This window comes from Brassica oleracea, chromosome C9, assembly GCF_000695525.1.
Source record: "Brassica oleracea var. oleracea cultivar TO1000 chromosome C9, BOL, whole genome shotgun sequence".
NCBI lineage: Eukaryota > Viridiplantae > Streptophyta > Magnoliopsida > Brassicales > Brassicaceae > Brassica > Brassica oleracea.
The window spans coordinates 7,185,642-7,210,568 of NC_027756.1; the positions used below are offsets into that span (position 1 = coordinate 7,185,642).

Consider the following 24,927-nt stretch of genomic DNA (forward strand, 5'->3'; position numbering starts at 1 on the left):
TGGATGATTACAAATGGTGCTAAGCACCCCTATTTATACAAGTGGAGGAGCACACTCCAACAAGTTCTAGATTTCTCTAAATTATTATTTATTTCAAAATATCTAACTCCATAACTTTCTCTCTTCTTCTACACACTTCTTCATCCTTCTCCATTTTTCTCTACATATCTCTTCTTCTTGGGCTCTTGGGTTATAACTTGATTAATTATTATTCTTGGGCTAATGAGGGAAAACCCAACACGGTCATCGTTGTGGTCTCCGAATGACTTGATACGAGTTAGAATCGACGTTTCTACTCGTAGCTTTGTGGTTTAAATATATGTTGGTATCTACCTATATAAAAAATTTAACCCGAAGACATTTGTTTGTTTGAAACTCAAAATGTTAAATGTTGAACCACAGCTCGTTCTCTACACGACATACCCCCAACTATTGTTTTAAGAAATATATTCAATGGAAAATACCATATAAACAAAATAACCATAAGCTGTCACCAAGGAGGTTCTGTCCATCTTCAAATGAGCAACATTCGTGAGGACACATAACACGATCTCCCTATCTCCTTGTCTTTCTTTGTACTCAATCCACACAAAAGTTTCAAGACTGTTGTGTAAACACTCGTGGACAGATGCTTTGGTTAAATTGAATACGCTGATATAAGTTCATACCAGAAGAATGAATTTCATTTTTAATATTAAAAAATAAGTAAAATGCGCAAGGGATAATATCAATCAACAGGCCTTGGCCTGCCCTGGTTAGCAGCACATTCATGGGTTCAAGCCCCCTTGAAATATACCAAAGTATCGCAATAAGTATACGTAAGTTCATTTTTTGCAATTGACCATGTTTGACATTTTGTGAAAAATATTTCTAGAGAAGTCTTCTGCTGGAATACTTCTAGTGCCTCTTCTAAATAATATTAAATATTTATTTTTTTTATTATTAATAGCAAGTAGAAATCTTGCCCAATTCAGAAATTTCATATAACTGTAATAAAGATTTTGCAGAAGTTTTTTGGTAGACCAAGAAGTCTTCTATGAAAAATCACTGCAAAATTTCGGTTAATTGCAAAACTAAAGAAGATTTCTCTAGAAGTTTTCTTTTGTTTTGTTTTTTTTTGTTACAAGAAAAGTCAGACTTCTATAAAAACACACAACATGAATTGGAGTAACTCCATTAAGCTTATAAATTTCAAAATAAAAAGTTGAGATTTTGGAATGAAATGAAAGAGAAAATGAAAGAGAAATGGTTTGTGTGTGTAAGAAACTGAGATATGAAGATATAGATGTCGATTTTAGATGCATTTAAAAACTTGAAATTAGTTGTTCATGGTGGTTGGTACATTGATGATAATGATAATATTGTAAATAAAAGAAGAAGATTAGGATCATAGAGTAAAACAATCATTAAAAAAACAATGACATTTCCATGAATAACTTGAATTTCTGGAATGAATATGACAAAGAAAAATTCCAAAAAATAGGTTACTTTTGCATTTGACTTCAAGTTTTAAGTCATATTTTCAAAAATCCCTAAATTATTTTATACAAATTTATAACATACCTAAAACTACAGATGATATTATAGAAGTAACTGTAGAAACAATCTTAAATAGTTCTCTACTAATAAGTATGTTAATAAATTATAGATTCCAACTAACTAATTAATTATAACCTAATCATACATTTTATATTCACCTACTATATACATTCAAAGTGTCTCAATTGGATGGACCACAATGAGTCACAACCAAAATCTAATTACTTTTCTTATGTCTTTGATACACTAAAAATGAATCCTTGCTACTGTCAAGTTAACAGTGGTGATTGTAATATTTGAGATTCAATCCAGAGGACCAGTTTACTCTTTACTCTTATGAGTTCAATATTAAGCCGGAAAACAAGTGGGGTTTTTAAATCAATGGTGACGCAAGTAACTAGAATACCTACAGATTCAAATTCGATTTAAATGAAAGCTGGCTTAGGGTTATTCATTGGGTGTCAATGCGAAACCGAACAACTATTTAAGTGCAATGAGGTGCAGTCTAGAACTCGGATCACTCGGCTAGAACAATCCACTATCGTGGACTTGTTCCCTTTGCTGATCGGTCTTGAGTCCTAAGCTCTCACTTGGAACAAGACGCGATAACAAGCTCAGAGATCAGGTCCAATTAGTTCACTTAATCCCCTAATATCTACTCTCGCTGATTAGGGACATGAAGCTCATTCAATATATGTCGATTCATCTCCTAAGCGGTTAGCTAGGTGATTAAACTAGAGATCGAACATTAAGTGATCAATTCAATGCAAGCAGTAAGAACAATATGAATGAAGAACAGTTAAGATCACTTATTTTTGTTCAGCTCACGCTATTGACATCTTACAACCCTAAGCAAGCTTATCCGACTACTCAATCATAAAGCAAGATGACACAAACAGGTTTCTGAATAATACTGCATATAAAATAAAGTAGAAAGACAAGGGTTCAGGATGATCTTCTCGTGAAAATGAGAGATGGAGCCTTCTCCCGTACAAGTTGCTCAATCCAAATCGTTCTAGGTCTCTCTTAAAACTAGCGTAAGTCAAATAGAAATGATAGCCTCCGCTTTTTATATGGAGGCGCCCGTGGTAAAGAGAGAAGAGATGAAATCTAGGGCAAACTTGCGAAATTGGAAGTTTCCTTAATGACCGAGAACAGTCAGACGCTTGTTCTCTTCGGGAAAAACCTTTGGATTGATCTAACTGGCTGTTCCGCATCGAATATTCCAAAATGACATTTGACTTCATGAAACTCTCTTCTTTTCTCTTTCACCTGCTCCAAACCTGGAATGATATCAATTAGGCACGAATTAGAACTGAGAATTAACTCAAATCACACATATAATGGCATTAAAAACAAGATATATCAATTCCCCCAGACTTAGATCCTTGTTTGTCCTCGAACAAGGACAAACCTCAAGGACAGGGAGGAAGGTTTGAAAGAGTGGGAACTAGCTTGATCTCAATAACCATACTCTTACCACACATCTCTGAACCATACAAGCTGTAGACTCAGACTGCACACCCTTACCAGAACGCCCACGATCGTTGTTCGAGAATCAGCTCCATACTATGTATCTCATACCTAAAAAAGGGTACACTATCGAGACAAAACTCCTTGAATTCAATTAAGAACACTATGAGCTTCTCATCACAGGCACTATTCAGGGTAGACGGGCTAGGTAATAAATAGGCTATTTCATGATGGAGCTAAGAGTGTTTAGGGGCTACCAAATGTAAGTGGATGCAGGATATCGTGCAAAATAGCAGGAGAGGACGGATCCATTGATGTCCACAACCCTAACTCGTTTCTGCTTCACGGGTGCAGTTGTTCTTTCCTTCGGATCAACCGTGGGACTGTTCTTCAGTTCTTTACTTCCTTTGCCTACTCCTCAAAATTTGGTACCGACTCCTTGCTCAACCTTCCCAGTGGCGTGTATTTTTTTTTGGATTCACCTTCCCCATCTCCATCACCATAAATTAGATATAAACAATATATAGATTTTTTTTTTTTTTTTGAACAGAATATACAAGGTGATGGGGTTGCGAGGGAGAGGCAACAGAATGAATGTTTTACATCCACTGATGGTCTATTCTTTTGTTTCTCACTGGTCTCCATTGTTCCTCTGGTTAGTACGTGCACCCTTAGACTGTTCTCTTCATGCTTGATCTCTCTTCTTTGAATGTGTGGCATTAACGAGTAAGAGACTGCGTCGATCATTTCCTCTCCGACCCTTTTGCACATATCTGCACATATGACACTGAAAAACAGAGTGCATGAGGGTAAAAATAAAGGGTTAGGCGCAAGGTGGGAACTAGCTAAAGATGAGCTAGCCACTAAGGATCAACAAGATTGGCAAAAGGAGTAAGAAGTCCTGAGTGTAAGTCTCGTTTCCCTGATCTAGTGCCCATAACAAGAAGAATATCAGTCAAGATTAGGTTCAAGTTAGGTGGAGTTGAGTCTACCCAGTGTAACCTGATCGGTTGAGAGCTTCTGGAGAATCAAATGAGATAAGTCAGGGGTGTTCCAGGTCCAAGTGTGGGCCTCTCATCACTGCTAAGGTCACTGGATAAGAATGTTAGAGCACGAGGTGGTTAAAAGATTATCACAACACAAGGTCCTAATTCCCACAAGAGTTTTAGCTGACTCGATCCTAAACTAACTCTATAAAACATCCAAATGACATAAGGACTGACTCAGAAATAAAGAAATAGAGTTTCAGCACACAACAAGTGCTTCCCCCAGACTTAATTTACACCATCCCTGGGGTGAAACCAAGTCGAGGGCAGCCAAATAACAACGCAAAGCATAAAAGAAAAGCATAAAAAATAAAGAGTTCAGATGGATAGAACAATGGATAGAGAATAGTCCTCGCGGACTCAGTCGGACTCACTGCTCTCAGCCGGATCAAACGAACGTCTGTTGCGCGACCGATGAACTTCCTCAGTTGAAGGGCCTGTTCACATAGGCGCCTTTACTGGACGGTGCGATCGTGGAGTCTGCTCTGCTGGTGACTGTCGCTGGTTACTTCCGTCAATGCAGCCGCCGGTGATGAGATGGAGGATCCTCTGCATGAGGCTGTTGTTCTTCCGCTGCGAGTCAACCATCCAGAGTCGGTAAGCCTGATCATCTGTCACATCCGCCAGCTCTCCGAGGTCGTATGTTGGGTCAGCGTCTGGGGTAATATCCTCAACATCTTCCATATCCGCGCCAGGTGCAGCAACACGAGGATCAGTGCGTAGGAGCTCGGGTGGTGGGAGGAAGCGTATGTTGTCAAACTTGCTGAGCCTGGTGATCTCGGGGTGAGGCAGCTTGACGAACAGCTGGGTACTCTCCTTGTCGGAGAAGCTGTAGGTGTCCTCATCTCGCATGATGTGGCAAGCCATAAGGTACCTGATGTCGAGGTACTGAATCTCCGTGTTCACCTTGTACTTGCTGAGATCAATACCGAAATGCTTGAAGAGCGGTGTGAGCAAGCTACCGTTTCTGTCCTTCTTGTTTGTGCCGTGCATCAGACAGAGCCTCCTCTTGCAAAGCATGGTGATGAAATGAAAGTCTGGGTTCGTCTTTACATTCGTGATTGGAATGCCAGACCCTGAGCCGCGTATCTCATCCTCAATACCTGCATACAGGGTTTGCAGCTCCCCGTTTGTCACTTTGGAGGTCTGATCCTTGGCGAACAGGAGGTTTGAAATGATCTTTGCGATGACTCTAAGTGCCGGGTTCCTGATCTGTGACTGGTAAGCCTTGCCGGGTGTGAAGTTTCCAGTCGCAATGAGTTCCCAGAAGGTGTTTGATGGGGCAAACTTCTTCGCCACTGTTACCCCTAATCACTCTCCTTTCTTTCTCCATTATTTTTTTTTTTTTGGGTCCGAAACACTTACCTGGAACAGGCTATGGGTTGTTCCACCAGGAGAACATTCCTTTGGTTGTTCTGATTGAAGTGTCCGTTTTTTTTTGGTCCAAACTAAATCTGAAAAGAAATAAAATAAATTATAGAAAACAATATATACACTCACCAGTGGTTGTCTCCCACCAAGCGCTTTGTTAAAGTCATTAGCTTGACTTGGCTCAGCCGATCAGGCTGATGGAGGATCGCTTAGGGGAATTTCTTCGCCCTCTGAGATAGTGGAGTCAGCAAGGTAATGCTTTATGCGCAGACCATTGACGACGAACTCGTCTCCCTTTCTGTCCAGCAACACAATAGCTCTGTAAGGTCGAACTTCCTTGATGGTGAAGGGTCCGGACCATCTAGATTGCAGCTTGCCTGGAAACAGCCTAAGTCTGGAGTTGAGGAGCAAAACCTTATCGTTTGGTTCGAAACGTCTGGCAATGATTCGCTTGTCATGGTAGGCCTTGGTCTTCTCCTTATAAATTTTGGAGCTCTCATAGGCGAGGTGCCTTATCTCTTCCAGCTCATGGACTTGAATCATGCGCCTCCCAGTTGCTGGCTTGATGTCAAAATTCAGTAACTTAACCGCCCATGCAGCCTTGTATTTGAGTTCGACATGAAGGTGACAAGCCTTACCGTAGACCAGGTGATAGAGGGTGGTTCCTAGCGGCGTTTTGTAGGCTGTTCTGTAGGCCTAGAGAGCATCATCCAGCTTAACTGACCAGTCCTTGCGCGAGGTATTGACAGTTTTCTGGAGAATGTTCTTGATCTCCCTGTTGGAAACTTCATCCTCTCCACTCGTCTGGGGATGATAAGCGGTTGCCACCTTGTGTTTCACCCCATTCTTTTTCAACAGGCCCTGAAATGTCTTGTTGATGAAGTGTGTTCCACCATCGCTAATGACCACTCTAGGCACCCCAAATCTCGGAAAGATGATGGAGCTGAACATCTTGGTCACCACTTTTGCATCATTAGTGGGACTCGCCACTGCTTTTACGCCTTGGAGACATAGTCAAACGGCGACGAGGATGTACTCGTTCTTGAAGGACGGAGGGAATGGTCCCATGAAATCGACTCCCCAACAGTCAAACACCTCAACCTCTAAAATGTAATTCTGAGGCATCTCATTCCTTTTGCTGACGTTCCCAAGTCGCTGGCATGCATCGCATCGAGCTATGTAGGCATGAGCGTCTCTGAACATAGTTGGCCACCAGAAACCTGCTTGAAGGATTTTTGAAACCGTTTTGAAAATGTAGCGAAGTGGCCTGCGTAACAAGAACCATGGCAATGATGTAGAATCCCTGGAATATCTGCCTCTGGAACACATTTTCTGAATATGCCATCCTTGCAATGTTTGTACAAGTACGGTTCATCCCAAACATACTGCCTCGCTTCTCTTTAAAATTTCCTCTTCTCGTTTCCAGTGAACTTAAGTGGTTGCTTTTCAGCAACAAGGAAATTCGCAATCTCAGCAAACCAAGGGAGGTGAGAGTACTGATTTTGGATCACGGATACTGGTTGTTCCGTTACGCGAGAACAATCAGATGTCATGCTCGGAGGTTGTTCCGCGAACGCAAACCAATCGCATTGACGTGTTCCACTGTGTGTTCTTCATCAAGAGCTGTGTCGTCCTCAATCTTCATTTTGGACATATGGTCTGCAACCCCATTCTCGACTCCCCTCTTGTCTTTTATCTCAAGATCAAATTCTTGGAGAAGAAGAATCCACCTCAACAACTCGGTTTTGCATCTTTCTTTGTGAGCAAGTACGTAAGAGCAGCATAGTCTGTGTGCACAATCACCTTCGATCCCACCAGGTAGGATCTGAACTTCTCGAATGCAAAAACAATAGCTAGGAGTTCCTTCTCAGTCGTAGCATATCTGCATTGAGCTTCATCCATGGTTTTGCTTGCGTAATAGATTACATGAAGTTTCTTATCTTTGAGCTGTCCAAGGACTGCTCCAACTGCAAAGTCGCTAGCATCAGTCATGATCTCGAAGGGGAGATCCCAGTCTGGCAGTTGTACAACAGGTGCGCGGACTAGAGCTCCTTTGAAAGTGTGAAACGCTGCTAAGCACTCGCTGTCGAAATCAAACTTGATCTCTTTGCAGAGAAGTCTGGTGAGTGGTCTCGCTATTTTTGAGAAATCCTGGATGAACCTCATGTAAAACCCTGCGTGACCCAAGAAACTTCTGATAGCTTTCACAGTTGTTGGTGGCTGCAAACTCATCATCACCTCGACCTTTGCCTTATCTACCTCAATGCCTTTCTCGGAGATCTTATGCCCGAGAACAACCCCATCTCTGACCATGAAGTGGCACTTCTCCCAATTTAGCACCAGATGTTTCTCCTCACACCTTTTGAGTACCCTGCACAAGTTTGACAAACAGACACTAAAGGAGCTTCCATAGACACTGAAATCGTCCATGAAAACCTCCATTATGTCTTCAATGAGGTCAGTAATGATCGACATCATGCAGCGCTGAAATGTTGCCGACGCATTGGACAAGCCGAATGGCATTCTCCTGTATGTGTACATTCCGTATGGGCATGTGAACGTCGTCTTTTCCTGATTGTCTGGATGGATAGGGATCTGAAAGAAACCTGAATAACCATCTAAAAAGCAGTAATATGGATGGTTAGCCAATCTCTCAAGCATTTGATCAATGAAGGGAAGTGGAAAGTGATCCTTTCTAGTAGCTGCATTTAATTTTCTGAAATCAATGCACATGCGATGTCCTGTCACTGTTCTAGTAGGGATCAATTCATTCTTTTCATTTGTGGTAACAGTGATCCCACCTTTCTTAGGTACTACATGAACATGGCTAACCCACTTACTATCAGATATGGCATAGATCACACCTGCTTCAAGAAGTTTCATTATCTCTTTCTTAACAACATCTTTTAGATTCGGGTTTAACCTCCTCTGATGTTCAACAGAAGTCATTGATTCATCTTGTAGGTGTATCCTACGCATGCATAAATCAGGTGAGATGTTGGGTATGTCAGCTAGTGAATATCCTAATGCCTTACGATACTTCCTAAGCTCACACAAAAGCAATGCAGTTTCCACATTATTGAGTTCATCGTTCACAATGACAGGGTAAGTGGAATTTGGACCTAAGAAAGCGTACATAAGCCCTTTGGGAAGGGATTTTAGCTCAACCTTGGGAGCTTTTAACTCGCTCTAGGGATCATCAGGTAGGTTCGGCGGAAAAGGCGAGTTCGGTAAATGGGTCGCTCTAGTTGGAGTGTTCTCGTCTTTGTTGCTCTCTTCCCGAGACTTAGACTCGCCACCATTCTTCCCATACTCCTTATGGAGTCAAGCATCTTAGCATACCCATATGCGTCAACGTTCTCGACACTCAGCTCGGTCTCAGCTCTTACTAGTGCAAGCTCGAGTGGATCTTCTTTAAGAATCTCCTCGATCATCCCTTCGCGAGGTTGTAGCGGATCAATCCCTTCATCCACCTCGAAGGTCTGTCCATCCAGCATCGGCTTCTTTAGCAGCTCATCCATCTCGAACTGCATGACTATGTCCTCCAGATGGAGATCAATCGTCCCTTACCGCACATCAATGATGGCTCCAACAGTACATGGGAACGGTCTTCCTAAAATAAGAGGATCTTTGGATTCCTCTTCTAGCTCTAGAACTACGAAGTCTGCTGGAACAAAGGTGTTTCCGACTTTTACTTGGAGATCCTCTAGAATACCAACCGGGGACTTGACTGATCTAACCGCAAACACCAAGGACATCCTAGTTGGTTTAAAATGTGTGTATCCCAGACGTCGTGCTACAAAGTAGGGCATGAGGTTTACGCTGGATCCCAGATCAACCAAGAAGCATGAGAAAATTGTCTAACCAATTTGGATAGAGAGGACGAACTTGCCAGGGTCTCCTCGCTTCTTTATCTACCTGTTCTGAAGCACTGCGTTGCACTCCTCAGAGACAGTCATGAATTCGCTCTCCTCTGATATTTTTCCTGAGATCAATCCCTTCATAAAGCTGCGCATGGAGGGCATCATCTGGATCGCATCCATCAAAGGGAGTCGGACGGTTAGGTCCTCCAACATCTTTCTGCACTTCATCTCCTCTTGGTCCTTACGAGTAGCCTTTGCTGGAACCGGGTAAGGGACTTTAGAAGTGTATTTGCGAGCAGGAACAAGCTCTGGAATCGGGCAAACAACCTCAGCTGGTTGTTCTGGTCCTGACGAATTGGTTCCAACTGTTGGTTCCCTCTCCTTCTCAGCTGCCGGGGCATCGGCTGGTGGTTGTTCCGACTCTTTCTGCCTCATATGACTCATATGACTCGTGGCATTGTCGTATTTGGTGCTCAAATCGCTGAACATATGGTTCATTCTGGTATTGATCTCAGTAGTAACCTGGTTTAGAGCCTTCCCTTGGAGCTATTGTCCTTGGAACAGTTGCTGAAACATAGCTTTTATCTCATCTTGCGTAACAGCGACAGGGGCGGAGGTAGCTGGCTGAGTGTTCTGATGTTTCTGCATCTGAGGTGGATTGTTCTACTGTTGGCTTAGAACATAGGTCCGGGGTTGGTAGTTCTTTTGATACCCGACATACTGACCTTGGTTACTCTGAGCAGGATCAGCTGGTTTGTCCTGCTTAGGCCAGAAAAGCTGTGGGTTGTTCCTCACGTTAGGGTTTGGGTGGTAGTTTTTGAGCTGCCATCCTTGCCCATTCACGTAACTTACCTCTTGCTGATCGTCTCCTGATATTTCTGCATCAAACGCCAGGTCACCGACACTCTTCTCAAGAACTGCTTCTTCCATTATGAACACTTGGCTTTGGTTTCCCTTAAGCAGTTGATCTACCTTTGCAGCGAGATCATCTATGTTGTTCACACTCTTCGAGCGGTCATGCTCATTGTTCTTGCTTAGTGAACTTGAAGCCATGTTCTCAATCAGCTCGAACGCACCAGGTGTGGTTTGAGTCATGAAGTCTCCATTACTCGAAGAATCAAGGGTGTTTCAAAACTTGTAGCTCACTCCATCATAGAACACCTCCAATATATAGTCATCGTCAAACCCATGGTGCGGGCATTCTCTCTGGTACTCCTTGTACCTCTCCTAAGCTTCATGGAAAGATTCATCGGACTTCTGCTTGAAATTGGAGATCCTGTGCCGTAGAGCCGCGGTCGTAGACTTCGTGTAGAAGTGGCTCAGGAACGCTGATCGGACCTGGTCCCATGAGGTAAGAGAACCGGTCGGCAGAGATTGGAGCCAGCGAGAAGCTTTCCCTTCAAGAGAGAATGGGAACATGGTGCATTTGACATAGTTTGGTGGCACTCCGTTAGAGCGAGAAAAATTGCATATTCTCTCAAAGGCTTCAATGTGATCCATCGGGATGTCACTAGTGAGACCACTGAACGTGCTCTTTTGCACCAGACTTATCAGTGCAGGTTTGATCTCATAGTCTTGCTGAGTGCAAGGAGGAGGGTTGATGGGGGAGCGGTTAGTAGCGAAGTTCTACGGAAGGTTCCTCTCCCCAATAGGAGCACCACGCTCTTCTCGCGCGGCGTTCTTTGCTGCTTCTTGAGCAGCTTGTTGCTGATTTTGGATGGTCTGCTGCATCTGCAACATCTGTTGTTGCTGAGCCTGCATTTGTTGTTGAATGATTGCCAATGCAGAAGTGAGGTCATCCTGATTGCCGTGATCACCCATGTTGGTGTCGGTTGTTCTGGGTTGTTGACGGTTCTATCTTTCTAATCTTGCGAGTTCGTCCTTGGTCAGTTGATGTAGTGGTCCTTGTGCGTTGCTCCGAGTATGTTTACTGGTCATGCACTTGGATCATCTGTTCCAACAAAGAATTAAAAGCAAGTTAGATATCTCACACTAAATATTAAACGAAAAATAAAGGTAAAAGCCTGGTCCCCGTCGCAACGGCGCCAAAACTTGATACACTAAAAATGACGCAAGTAACTAGAATACCTAGAGATTCAAATTCGATTTAAATGAAAGCTGGCTTAGGGTGTTATTCATCGGGTGTCAATGCGGAACCGAACAACTATTCAAGTAAAATGAGGTGCAGTCTAGAACTTGGATCACTCGGCTAGAACAATCCACTATCGTGGACTTGTTCCCTTTGCTGATCGGTCTTGAGTCCTAAGCTCTCACTTGGAACAAGACGCGATAACAAGCTCAGAGATCAGGTCCGATTAGTTCACTTAATGCCCTAATATCTACTCTCGCTGATTAGGGACATGAAGCTCATTCAATATATGTTGATTTATCTCCTAAGCGGTTAGCTAGGTGATTAAACCAGAGATCGAACATTAAGTGATCAATTCAATGCAAGCAGTAAGAACAATATGAATGAAGAACAGTTAAGATCACTTATTTGTGTTCAGCTCACGCTATTGACACCCTACAACCCTAAGCAAGCTTATCCGACTACTCAATCATAAAGCAAGACGACGCATACATGGTTTCTGAATAATATTGCATATAAAATAAAGTAGAAAGACAAAGGTTCAGGATGATCTTCTCGTGAAAATGAGAGATAGAGCCTTCTCCCTTACAAGTTGCTCAATCCAAATCGTTCTAGGTCTCTCTTAAAACTAGCGTAAGTCAAATAGAAATGATAGCCTCCGCTTTTTATATGGAGGCGCCCGTGGTAAAGAGAGAAGAGATGAAATCTAGGGCAACTTCTGAAATTGGAAGTTTCCTTATTGATCGGGAACAGTCAGACGCTTGTTCTCTTCGGGAACAACCTTTGGATTGATTTAACTGGCTGTTCCGCATCGAATATTCCAAAATGACATCTGGCTTCATGAAACTCTCTTCTTTGCTCTTTCACCTACTCCAAACCTGGAATGATATCAATTAAGCACGAATTAGGACCGAGAATTAACTCAAAACATACATATAATGCATTAAAGACATGATATATCAGTCTTTGTAGCATACCAAATTCTATTTGATTTTCAAAACACTGACAAAGAGATATGTCAAACAAATAATTAAAGTTCTCAATATTATATAGCATATAAATTTGTATAAAGTTGAACTAAAACATATATTAACTAGTTTTACCATAATTGTTGATAGAAATACAATGAAATATATAAAATAGTCTTACTTATCATCTTTTAAAAGTATATACATGCTTAAAATACACAAGTATATTAACTTTAATTTGATATATTATATAACAAAGTCATATTTAGGTTTAAAATTAAAAAATAATAAAAACATAAAATGTTATATTATATTACAAATTTTACAAATTATATATATTCCGCAAAATCACATGTAGCAACCTAGTAATTTGTAATGAGAGTGCTAATTTAAATCAACATGCGTCAAGATTCTTTGTATAGATGGTGTGTTCAGCCTATTTAGTCGGACTTAGAGTTAACAAAAAATATTATCAAGTGTCTAATAATTGATTACTTAGAGGATTTCTAAAGTAAAGTTCTGTTTTTTTAAAAAAAAAAATAAGAGTAATTTTACAATGAAGATTGATTTATTATTTAACCCTTCTCAATTCTGGAATGAAAATAGAGTAGTTAACAGAAAATAAAAACATTATTGCATTTATACATTCTAAAGTTTATTTTAAAATAAAATATGGAATGGGTTAGAGATGGTCTTAGGCCTTGGTTAACAAACACATTGATTCAAGGTCGCATTGATCATCATGAGCCTCACCGCTCACAGGCAACGCATATTTTATCTATTTTGGCCGGTTGATGCAAGTCACATGAACCCTGAGACTCAGCCTCTAAACACACCAAAAGAAAACAAAAAGCAACAACAATTGCTTTTAATCGTTTAATATAATTATTGGAGGTGCTTTATCATCGGCAGGACAGTGATCTTTCGTAGCCTTTAAATTCAAAGTGGGGAATCTAAAATCGAGGGTACGGACGCAATTTGCTTCGTATGCCCCCAGTAATTTTAACCGTAATCAGTTCGATGCTCTTATGCCCAGTGCCGTACGAAGATTTTTGGAGGCCCGAGGCGAGTTCAAAAATACATGTTACATGATAGTTTTTAAATAATAATTTTATTTAAATTCAAATTATATAAAATATTTTTAATATATATATAACACTCAAAAGTTTTGAATTATTACATAAACGTTTTCTAAATTTTCTTCACCAAAATTTTATAAACTAAAATTTTTAAATCATGATCAAAAAAGTATGAATTTGTAATTTAAATACAAATATACAAATTTTTGACTGAAATGTTGGTAGCTGTCAAAAAGGTGAATCTTAGTATCTAAATTAACTAATAAACAATATATTCAAAATATTATATTTTTATCAAATTCTCATAAATATATAAAATAAATCTAACTCATAACATATAAAAAGAAAACCAATGTGGATCAAATATTTACGGTTTTTAGAAGTAGAATCTTTATAGTTTTATTTAAAAAATAGCAAAAAATAATCACAAACATATTTATTTTAAACAAAAGTCCAATTCAAAATCAAATAAAAGTAAAAATCTGACTAAGAGCATATGTTAACTACCTTGTAAAAGTATTTTTTGTAATTAGGGACCCTGAAATTTCTACAAAACTTGGGGGCCCTAGGCAAATGTCTTTTTTCAAAAGCTAAACACAGCTCTTCTTCTTTTTTTACTTCTCGGTAAATAGTTATGTCTATTTTCTACAAATTTTAATTTTAACTTTAATATTGGGTATATATCGTCTATCCTCTATGAATGTCAAAAAAAAGTTATTTACTTGTTATAAAAAAAAAATCAAGGAATATTGTTTATATGTAAGGATTGGGAATGTCACTAAACTGGTTTGTACGTTGCCTTTGGATTCTCACTAAGCATATGTGCAGATGGCATATTCAGGGCTATCTCCTTTTAGTTTGCACCTTCTCTTGTGTGTTTTGGTTGATGTGAGGAAAAGTTAAAAAAAAATCATAAGTACTACAAGAGTTGTACAAAAAGGGTAGCGAACCATCAGGAGAAGTCTAATCACATATTAAGAATCTACGATATTACAGAAATTAAGCAAATCCATTTCGAAAAATTGAAGCAAATAAAACAATCAAAACAAACTCAAAAGTCAAAATCAAAAGCTAATTTAGAATAAGCAGGTTTGAAAAAAACAAAGAAAATGGTGGGACGGTCAAAACTGCTTATTTTTGATGGTCCACACTGTTAGAAATCAGTTGAAAATAACCATTTAAAAAATAACCATTTTAGATTATTGTAAAGTATATTTCACTAGATAACAATATAAATAAAGACAACAAGAAAATATATAATATCTACTCTATGAAGAAAAAACAATACTAATGTTTTTACATAAATTGTTACTGAAAATTACACTGTTCCTAAGATTTTACTAATGGCTTTATTCTTGTAAGACCTGGTAGCCTCTATTTTTTACTTCAAAAATAAAGTACTCTAAAAATAAAAAGAGTGTTTTCCAATGGTTACCTGTATTTTATACTCTTAAAAAATATTCTAAATATAGTATTTTTTATTTTATTAATTTATTATACAATTTTAAATTTCGAAATATTAAAGTTTTATGCATTCATTTTATTTTATAATAATATACTACCACAATGACACTATTTATACAACAACACTATTATTTTTAAATTAATTTTTTATCATAATACATAATTATAAGCAAATGATGTACTAAACATTATATTTAAATGTGTAAATCATACTATATAATTTTATTTTAGTAAAAACTGAAAACATACTAATGTGAATGATGATTTTGTAAAGAAAAATTTTCTTTATAAAAATAGTGTAGAGAAACAATGATTCTTTTTTTTGGTATAATAAAGAAACAGTGTTACTCTATGATTAGCGTACTACTATTGATATCTCTGTATTTGACGCAAAATATAACACACTATTAGAATAATTTTTATTCTATATTTGGTATTTAAAAGAAAACAAGATGACCATAGGAGATAATCTAACATTATTATACAACTAATCAAAATTCTATCATTTATCTAATTTAAGGCTAATCGGGTCGTGTGAGAATAACTGGAAAGTGATAATCCAGTTTAATTTACGACTAAATTCTAATCCGTGCTATGCGCAGAATTATTTATATTTATATTTATATTAATGATTTATGTTTTTGAATTAATATTTCATGATTTCATGATTTTTTAAAAGTTTTGTGTAACATTTTGTTTTTTATATTAAATTATATTATTTACATGAGTCTTGAACCATAGTTGAATAATGCAAAGGTATCATTATTTGTGTAGTTTGACATAATATTTACAAACAATATTCTAATATTTTGATAATATAGAAATTATAATATGCAAAAGAAAAAATTCTATAAAAATACCTCAACTATATTTATGATGCTTTTTAATAACTAAACTTTTTTGTTACGCAGTTTAATACTTTAAATAATGTTTTGCTCATTTTAATACACAAATTTTTAAACATGTGCCCATTTTAATATCTAAAATATATCAAAGTATTAACAGTTTTCAAATAGAAGTTAAAAATATCTAAAATTCATAAAAAAAAACTTAAAAATTAGCCTAATTTTAAAATTTAGAAAAATTAAGTAAAGTGTGATAATCATAAATTGTATAATAAATTTTTTTTCTACGCAAAATAATTATTGTAAAATTTTAGTTTGAAAATGTATAGATTGATAGATATGAACTTAATATATTTTTCAATACGTAAATTTATATGAAAACAATGATTGGTATTTATTTATAAAAAATAATAATTATTAAACATAAATGAAATTGAAAGTTGGGTTAGAGAATTCATATCAGAATGAGCTACTAACTGAATTCTTTCTTTTTTGGTCAACTACTAATTGAATTCTAAAAAGATCAAAAAGTCATTCTTAAAATTTTGGGCCAATAAAATTAAAAAGACTGTTATTTGCTATTATTCAGTTAGGTTTTTAAACTCTAGGGAAGATAAACATACATCGTTTCTGTTTTTTAAGCATAATTTTAGGAAATATGTTGGTTGTTGTAGTTAATATTATTAGCATATGACTACAGTGACAATCGTTTGGCTCATTCCCTTTATTCATGAATATATTCTAAATTTTAATAATATTGAATTTGTTAAGCCTAAATTTTAATACATCTACTCTACTAATTCATGCATCTGCAATATTTCATACATATATACTTAAGGTTTTATAACATGCATCAATGATAAATATCGATGCTCTATCATCCAGATATATATTGTATATAATTGAAAAAAGTGCATGATGATGATGTATGTATAGGTTTGTTTTATTAGTGCATTGTAAAGAATTATAAATAACAGTCCAAGATTCAAATGCAAAGTATAATTGACATAATTTTATTTGGATAGCCGACGATTCAAGTAAAAAGTTAAGAGTTATGAATAATAATACAAAGTCGTATTAATGTTTGCGTGAGTGTAGGAGAAGTATTGTTATCATTGTAGTATAATCTTGAATAGACTTTATTTGTAGAAGGAAAGTTATAATGTATAGCTAAAATAGAAGGAATGATAATTATCTCTTATTTCTAATGTCCTGTGAATAGGTCCAAATTTAAATGATAATTTTTTAAGTTGATAAAATTTAAGATTTTTAATTAATAGATTAGATGGCTAAAATACTATAGGATTACACCGGAAATAGTAAATTAACTGTGCAACCAAAACCGTATGTTTATAGCCATCGACCAAAGCCTTTTTTTTTTCCTTTTTGGATCATTTTGATATATTAATGGTTCAAGAAAAATGTATATACAAATCTGCATCGTAAAATAAATAAATATACTAGAGTTTAATGGGTAGCTAAGAGATTGACATGCTTGAATATTCCCTATACATTATTTGCCAAATGATTTAACGCATGTCATCACCACATTAATTTTGAAAACAAAAAGATGACATGACATACTAATAAAGATGACATGGTTTGGACTAATTGCGACACGGATATTTTACATTTAATGTTGTTTTATAATTTTGGTAAGTTTATAGAATAATGTAATAACTTATAAATCATCATTAATATAATAATAAATATTAAAGTTAGAAATACAGTAATATATACTAATTTTCGAAACTATTATTTAATTTTATTTAAATTATTTTATAATTTTTATTACTAAAACAAATCTTAAATAATTTATGCATTTTCAAAAATAATAATTTTCTAATCATATTATGATTATTTCTTTTTATTATTTACAAATTTTAGAAATATTATTTAATTTTATGTTTTGTTAATTATACATAAAAAACTTTCCCTTAATTTTACAGAAATTTATTTAATATATATTAACCAAAATAAATAAATAAAAATATTTTCAATATATATATATATATATATTATTAGATATAAATGTAAATAAAAATATTTATTTTATCTTAATTTTTACATAGAATTAAAATATTGTACGTAAATAATAAAACCAAAAAATTAATAAAATTTTATTTATAAATATAATTTTAAAATTTTATTTCTACACATGGTGCAAGAAAACGCCTAGTTGACATATAGTTATTAAAAAAATATACTAGAGTTACTCTTTCTCAAAAAAAAACATATGGTTATTAAAAACATATGACCATTCAATAAGATTAAATCTAATAATATTATTTTAGTTGACAACTAGACTTTGACCCACGTTTTTAAAGCGTGTAATTATTTTCTATTGACAGACTTATTAACCCATATGTTTGTTTAATATGTTCAAGCCTCGGATTCAGTTTCAAATTTTTTTTTTTTTGTTTTTTGGTTTGGTTCTGATTCGATTGTGATTTTTTTTGTTAAATAGATATATGAATTGTTCGGTTACTTATGAATTTGGGTTTGGTTCCGATATGGTTATTTAGTTTTTGTTTTGGTTCGAATAACAACGTTAGGAACTCAAAATAATTTTGGGTCTAATTTGATTCTAGCTTGGTTTCCAGTTTTTGATAATTTTGTATAGCTTGAGTAAAAATTATATTTTTGGACTTTTAGAAAAAATATCAGAATATTTAATCGGATAAATTTTTTCACAAAATTTTAGCAGATTAAATATTTAATTGGATAACCTAGCATTTTGAGTAGTTCCATTTATAAGTAATTAGAATATTTAATAATTTTAAAATCATTCTATATAAATATAATCAATATTTTTAAGCATATAAATATTACAAATAACATGTGTTTCACTCCATCATAACGTTTGTTAAAGAAATTTCCATCATTTTCTAGACATACTATTTGAAAAAAAGTTAAAAACTAATATTACTGCTTGCTTACAAACCCCTAGATATATAAACACACACATATATATATAAAAGCTTGAGCTAACAAATTATGTCTTTAGTCAAACTATCCATTTGATCATTGTCAAAATACATATACCGAATTCAAATTGACGATATTTTGGTTTATCTCAGATTCTCAATTTAACAAAATTGTTAGCATTGGATATAGTTTCAACAAACGAATATCCTTTACTTAATGCACAAGTATTTACATATTCGACAAATATATTGTTATTGAATATTAGAGTATTAAATTTACTAAAATAAATTTAGTGGTTCTTAATAAATAATTAAAAATAATATTACCATTAATATAGGAGTGACACTTCTGTAAATACTAAGCAAAATAAAGGGTTCAAAAAATGTATTTCAATTTTAGTAGTATAGATAGGGAAACATCTAATTGGATCCCTCACAAGTCACAACATGATCTCCGTTGTTCCAACTAAACAATCCAAACCAATACCAGTCCCATTACAAGGAAACATATCCATAACGACGAAAATTAACAAAGAAAAAATGTTATCCTTAATTAGGAATCTTTTATCCATGGTCCAAACATCCAAAGCGGTCACTGATGTTTCTCCGACCTCTGATACATGAGTTGAATGAGTTATAGTGTAATACTTTAATGGTGTGCGCATGTTCGATTTCTCAGTCAAAGGAAATTTTACGATTCAAGTTGTACTTTTTTTTTTTTTTTAACCTGGGGGTATCTCAGGCCCATGGAGAGGCCCAGACTAATCTCCAAGGGGAGGTGCAGCCCACGGATAGACCCTCTCTCCGGGTATTCAAATGGGCCCTAAAGCATATGCCCATATCCGTGTTGGGTGATCAGGATAATTGTGACTTAGTTTCGTGCAGCAGGTGGATCGAACCTGAAACGTGTTGGCGTCTCAGTCCCGTCTCCTTACCACTTGACCACAATCAGCCGGTCAGATTCAAGTTGTACTTATGTGAACAATAAGTAACTTTCTTGCATAGGAGATTATCATGTCATATTTTCTTGACATATTCTTTCCATACTCTACTTGGAATGGTTTAACTGTCATCGGCGCTATCTTCCAATGAACCATCCATACCGAAAAACAAGACCTTGTTGAAGAACAAAGTAACAGTATGTGACCCTCTCAATTTATCTTATAGGAAAACAACTAAAAGAACAAACTGTTCATTATGGAACACAAGAAACAATCTGTAGTGGTGGCAATTACCATATCCCATGAAATTGCAAACACCTTCTATGAATGGAAGGAGACGACGCAAAGTACATATAGTTAGGCAAATATGTTTGGGATGGGTTATTTTTTTTACTAGATAGACCCGGATTTGAACAAGGTGGCCGCATCGGCACTTGACATAACGTTTGTTGGTTAGTCATAGTGGTTAAAAACCAATGCCTCAAATATCCGGCGAATTGTTTTTTTTGAGCCAATTGGCTCAAAGAAGATCCACTCGACATGTCTTCGCATGCGATTCAACACTTTACCAGCATCCTTGGGCCTTGCCCTACTCCTATGATGGGAATTAACTCTTCACCAGCTTGGTTCAACTCTCTGGTCCCCTACTCATGCTCCTCTACTGAGAGCCTTCTCATGACTTCAATACCTACATCAGAGGAAATTTCATCAGTCGTGCACAAGCTCAATGCAAACAAAGCTCCGGGTCCAGATGGTCTAACCTCGGGTTTTTATAAATCTTCTTGGGATATCTTGGGCTCTGAAGTTGTCAACTCCGTTCGCCATTTTTTCCTCACCTCCTTCATGCCTTTAGCCACAAATTCCACTATACTCTCCCTCGTCCCGAAGCATCCAGGAGCATCGAAGATAACAGATTACCGGCCCATCTCCTGCCTAAACACTATCTATAAGGTCGTGTCTAGGCTACTGGTGAAGAGACTAAAGCCTATCTTGTCGTCGTTAATAGCCCCCAACCAAACTGCGTTTGTAAAAGGAAGGCTATTAGTTGAGAATACTTCACTTGCGGGAGAGCTAATCAATGGATATCACAAGACAAATGGTACAAAAAAAATAACAATCAAGGTTGATATAGTGAAGGCTGTCGATACCTTATCTTGGGCTTTCCTTCTCTCTTGTCTCGAGGGATTAAATCTCCCGCCGCTCTTCATCTCCTGGATCCGTGCCTGCATCTGTACTACGAGTTTCACAGTAGGCTACAATGGCGAGGTCAATGGGTACTTCAAAGGGACTAGAGGCTTGCGTCAAGGGGATCCTCTCTCCCCTTATCTCTTCGTAATTGCCTTGAATAATCTATCTTTCATGCTAAAACAAGCTGCACAACAGATGAAATTCAATTACCATCTAAACTGTGCATCTACTAAAATGACCCACTTATGTTTTGCTGATGACTTACTGATATTCATTGATGGAACTTTGGACTCGGTCCAAGCTGTTCTGCAGGTCCTCAGGGATTTCGAACAACGTTCTGGTCTAGCTGTGAGTGTCCACAAAACATCATTCTTTGCCTCGGGTCTAACAGCAGCAGAGACCGATCTGGTGCAATTCTCCACGGGTATGCCTCTGGGGTCCTTGCCTGTGCGGTACCTGGGAGTGCCATTATGTACCAAGAAGCTCACTCTCCTTAATTGTGAAGGCCTCCTGCAACAGATCAAAACAAAATTCTCATCATGGAGTGTCAAGTCTCTGTCCTTTGCAGGTCGGTTGCTTCTAATAAAAACGGTTATTGCTGGAATAACTACCTTCTGGTGCTCAACGTTTATCCTACCCAAGGCGTGTGTCAAGCGTATCAACTCTTTGTGTGGTGTGTTTCTCTGGCAAGGAAACATTGAGAGCCATCACTCCGCACGAGTCTCTTGGGAACATATTACCAGACCAAAAATTGAAGCAGGATTAAGGATAAATGACCTCTCTCTTTGGAACAAAGCCTGCTGTCTCAAGCTCATTTGGCTCCTCTTCTCCAAAGCTGGTTCTGTTTGGGTTGCTTGGTTCTCGAGAAGAAGTTCTACAAGGTGATCTGAGTAACTTATGGACAGTAGCTCCCCACAGGCGCTTCTCCTGGCAAGTTTACAAATTGCTCAAGCTCAGTCCCCTTGTCTACAATTGGATCAAACTCAGAGTAGGAAATGGACTAACCTGTCGTTTTTGGACGGATAATTGGTCTCCTTATGGCAACCTGAGAGACTTTCTCCAGTTAAGAACCAACTCATCACTGGGGATTCAAGACATGGCAACTCTTGCATCGCTTCACTCCAACAGTACTTGGCTTCTCCCTCCTGCTCGATCGGATAGACAGGTTGAGGTTCAAGCTCTGCTCACTACAATCCATCTTACAAATGAGGACGACTTTTACGAATGGGAAATTGAAGGGAGGGTTCATCAGAACTACTCGATTGGAATGGTTTACGCTAACCTGCGTGTCCAAGGCCCAGCGGTAACTTGGTGTAACATTGTCTGGAACAAAGGAGGAATTCCTAGACATAATTTCCTCACTTGGCTCTTTGTGCTCAACCGCTGCCCAACCAGGGACAGAATAATCAGTTGGGGCCTCCAAACTTCACCGCTTTGCCTTCTTTGTAACACTGCCCCTGAAAGCCGGAATCACCTCTTCTTCGAATGTCCCTACACTTGGAACATCTGGAGTGTGATGGCGTTACGTTGTGGGATAACGCCAGAGCGTAACTTGAGCAGAACCCTTGAACAACTTCATGCAATGAGCAGCAGATCGCCTAAGGGAATATTAACACTACTCTGTTGGCAAGGATGTATCTACTGGTCCTGGTCTGAACGGAATGGTCGACTACATCGAAACATCTTCCGATCACCAGAATCAATGTCTCGGTTCCTCGACAGGCAGATCCGTGATCGTATTCTATCATTCCGAGAGCAAAACCCTAGGGCATCTTCTACAATGATGCAGCAATGGCTGAGTTGAGTATCTTCCATCACCGATTCTGTCCCTCTCAAACTACTCTCCTCTGAAACATCGTCGTGTTGATCATCGCGTTTTCGACGTTTCATTATTATCAAAGCTCTCTTCTTCTATATGTGGGCTTGGGCTAAGTTAGGTTTATTGATATGAGATTCTGTATCTGGGCTGGGCTCCTCAAACAAACTAAAGCCATTTGGGTTTGTAACATTTTATTTCCATTTTGTTTTTAATATGAAAAATCAGGAAAAAAAAAAAAATATCCGGCGAAACACTTTCTGCATGTGTCCATTTACAGATTGTAAGTATTCCTGATTTTGAAATTAATATTTACATATCTATATTTGTTTATATTTGTTTAAATTTCCGTAATGTTTATTAATTTTGTTTTCAGGCCGAAAAGCAAGGGCGAACTTCCTTCCCTTTCCAGATTTTCGAGGCAACTCACGAGAACTGGAGCTGAATTTTCGTTAATGCTAGATCGAAAAAGAACAACAACGACGTCATAACCCTGATCCAAGAGCATCTGACTCAGATTTCTCAGCAGTATTAATATGGCACTCATGTTCTTTTCCCACACCGAAATTAGAGAAGTTTTGCGAAGAGGTAGACAATCACTCAAATATATCTTTTAAACTTGATTAATATTATTACTAATATTTTCCTATATTATTTTTTATTAAAAAGATGGACAATAGGATTGGGATCAATCGACGATTTCCCAGGGTCAACTCTGAACGGAGTTGACAGATGCACATAACGAGATTTCATCAATGAGGATTAAGCATCAGGCGACGTGCCAACAGTTGTAAACCATATGTTTGCCGGCATACATGTGGAGAGACTTGACAGCTACTCGAGCTTTAGAGATTATGCACAACTTTGGAGGAGCAAGCTGACCTGGAATGAAGAACGGATAAAGCGGGTTGAGAGACTAGTGTCGAGTTCTTCAATGATGTTGATTAGAAATAGTTTCTGTATTGTTATTTTGTTTTATAATTTCAATAAAAATTAGTTAAAATTTATAAAATATCCATTTTATTTATGTCTTATTTTTACATTTATTTATTGACTTATTATAATATACTAATTTAATTATTATTTTATTTTAATAAATATATACATTTCTAAGTTAATTTTTAAGAAAATGACTAGGATAGCCCTAAAATTTTTTTTGTCACAAATATAGCCTATAAGAATAAAAATGACCAAAATAACACTTAATGTTTTATCAAAACAGATAAATATATACTTATACCACAATGGTAAATTAATTTAGACATTAGGGTTTAGAGTTAAGGGGTGGGTTTAGGATTTAGGATTTAGGATTTAGGGTTTAGGGTTTAGGGTTTAGGGTTTAGAGTTTAGGATTTAGAGTTTCACTACAAGAAAACAGGGGAATTCTGATGGCCGAAATCGTCAGAAATTCGTCGGAATAGACCGATTCCGACGAATTTCTGACGAACCTATCCGTCGGTATCGTTTTGTCGGAAAAAAAAATTCGTCGGAATTTTGTCAGAACTTCTGACGACTTTCTGACGAATACCGAGAAACGTCATTCTGACGAACTTCCGACGATATTACGATGCGGACACACGAGACCAGAGTTCATCGGAAAAAACTATATACCGATGGAGAACGTTCCTCGGACAATTCCGACGGAGATGATTCCTCGGTATATTCCGACGAATTATGGGCGTCGGAATATACCGACGGACATTGGTTCGTCGGAATATACCGACGGATATTGGTTCATCGGTATATTCCGACGGATATTGGTTCGTCGGTATATTCCGACGGATATTGGTTCGTCGGTATATTCCGACGGATATTGGTTCGTCGGTATATTCCGACGGATATTGGTTCGTCGGTATATTCCGACGGATATTGGTTCGTCGGTATATTCCGACGGATATTGGTTCGTCGGTATATTCCGACGGATATTGGTTCGTCGGTATATTCCGACGGATATTGGTTCGTCGGTATATTCCGACGGATATTGGTTCGTCGGTATATTCCGACGGATATTGGTTCGTCGGTATATTCCGACGGATATTGGTTCGTCGGTATATTCCGACGGATATTGGTTCGTCGGTATATTCCGACGCCCAGAGTTCGTCGGAATATACCAATTTTAAAAATGAATTAATTTTGCATTTTTATATAATTTTTTATATTAAAAATTAATTAAAAAATTAAAAAAAATCAGAAATTTAAAACTAATAATATTAGAGAATTTAAATTCATAGAAACCGAAATAGAAAAAAAACATTCAGAAAGTTTAAAATTCATACAAACCGAAATAGAAAAAAAAACATTCAGAAAGTTTTAAAAAG

The 24,927-nt window shown here is 37.0% G+C and overlaps 2 protein-coding genes and 1 pseudogene across 2 annotated transcripts; 1 reads left to right on the forward strand and 2 right to left on the reverse strand.

The window, feature by feature from the left end:
- Positions 1 to 6,978: 6,978 nt before the first annotated feature.
- LOC106314227 lies at positions 6,979 to 8,962 on the reverse strand (annotated as a pseudogene).
- Positions 8,963 to 8,995: 33 nt separating this feature from the next.
- Positions 8,996 to 9,790, reverse strand: LOC106314229. Its single transcript, XM_013752140.1, has 2 exons — positions 9,348 to 9,790; positions 8,996 to 9,251 (listed from the first exon to the last, which is right to left on the reverse strand). The coding sequence occupies exons 1-2, from the start codon at positions 9,788 to 9,790 to the stop codon at positions 8,996 to 8,998; spliced, it is 699 nt and encodes a 232-aa protein (XP_013607594.1).
- Positions 9,791 to 21,565: 11,775 nt separating this feature from the next.
- Positions 21,566 to 22,597, forward strand: LOC106314230. Its single transcript, XM_013752141.1, has one exon. It carries the CDS (start codon positions 21,566 to 21,568, stop codon positions 22,595 to 22,597), a length of 1,032 nt encoding a protein of 343 aa, XP_013607595.1.
- The last annotated feature ends 2,330 nt before the right edge of the window (positions 22,598 to 24,927 follow it).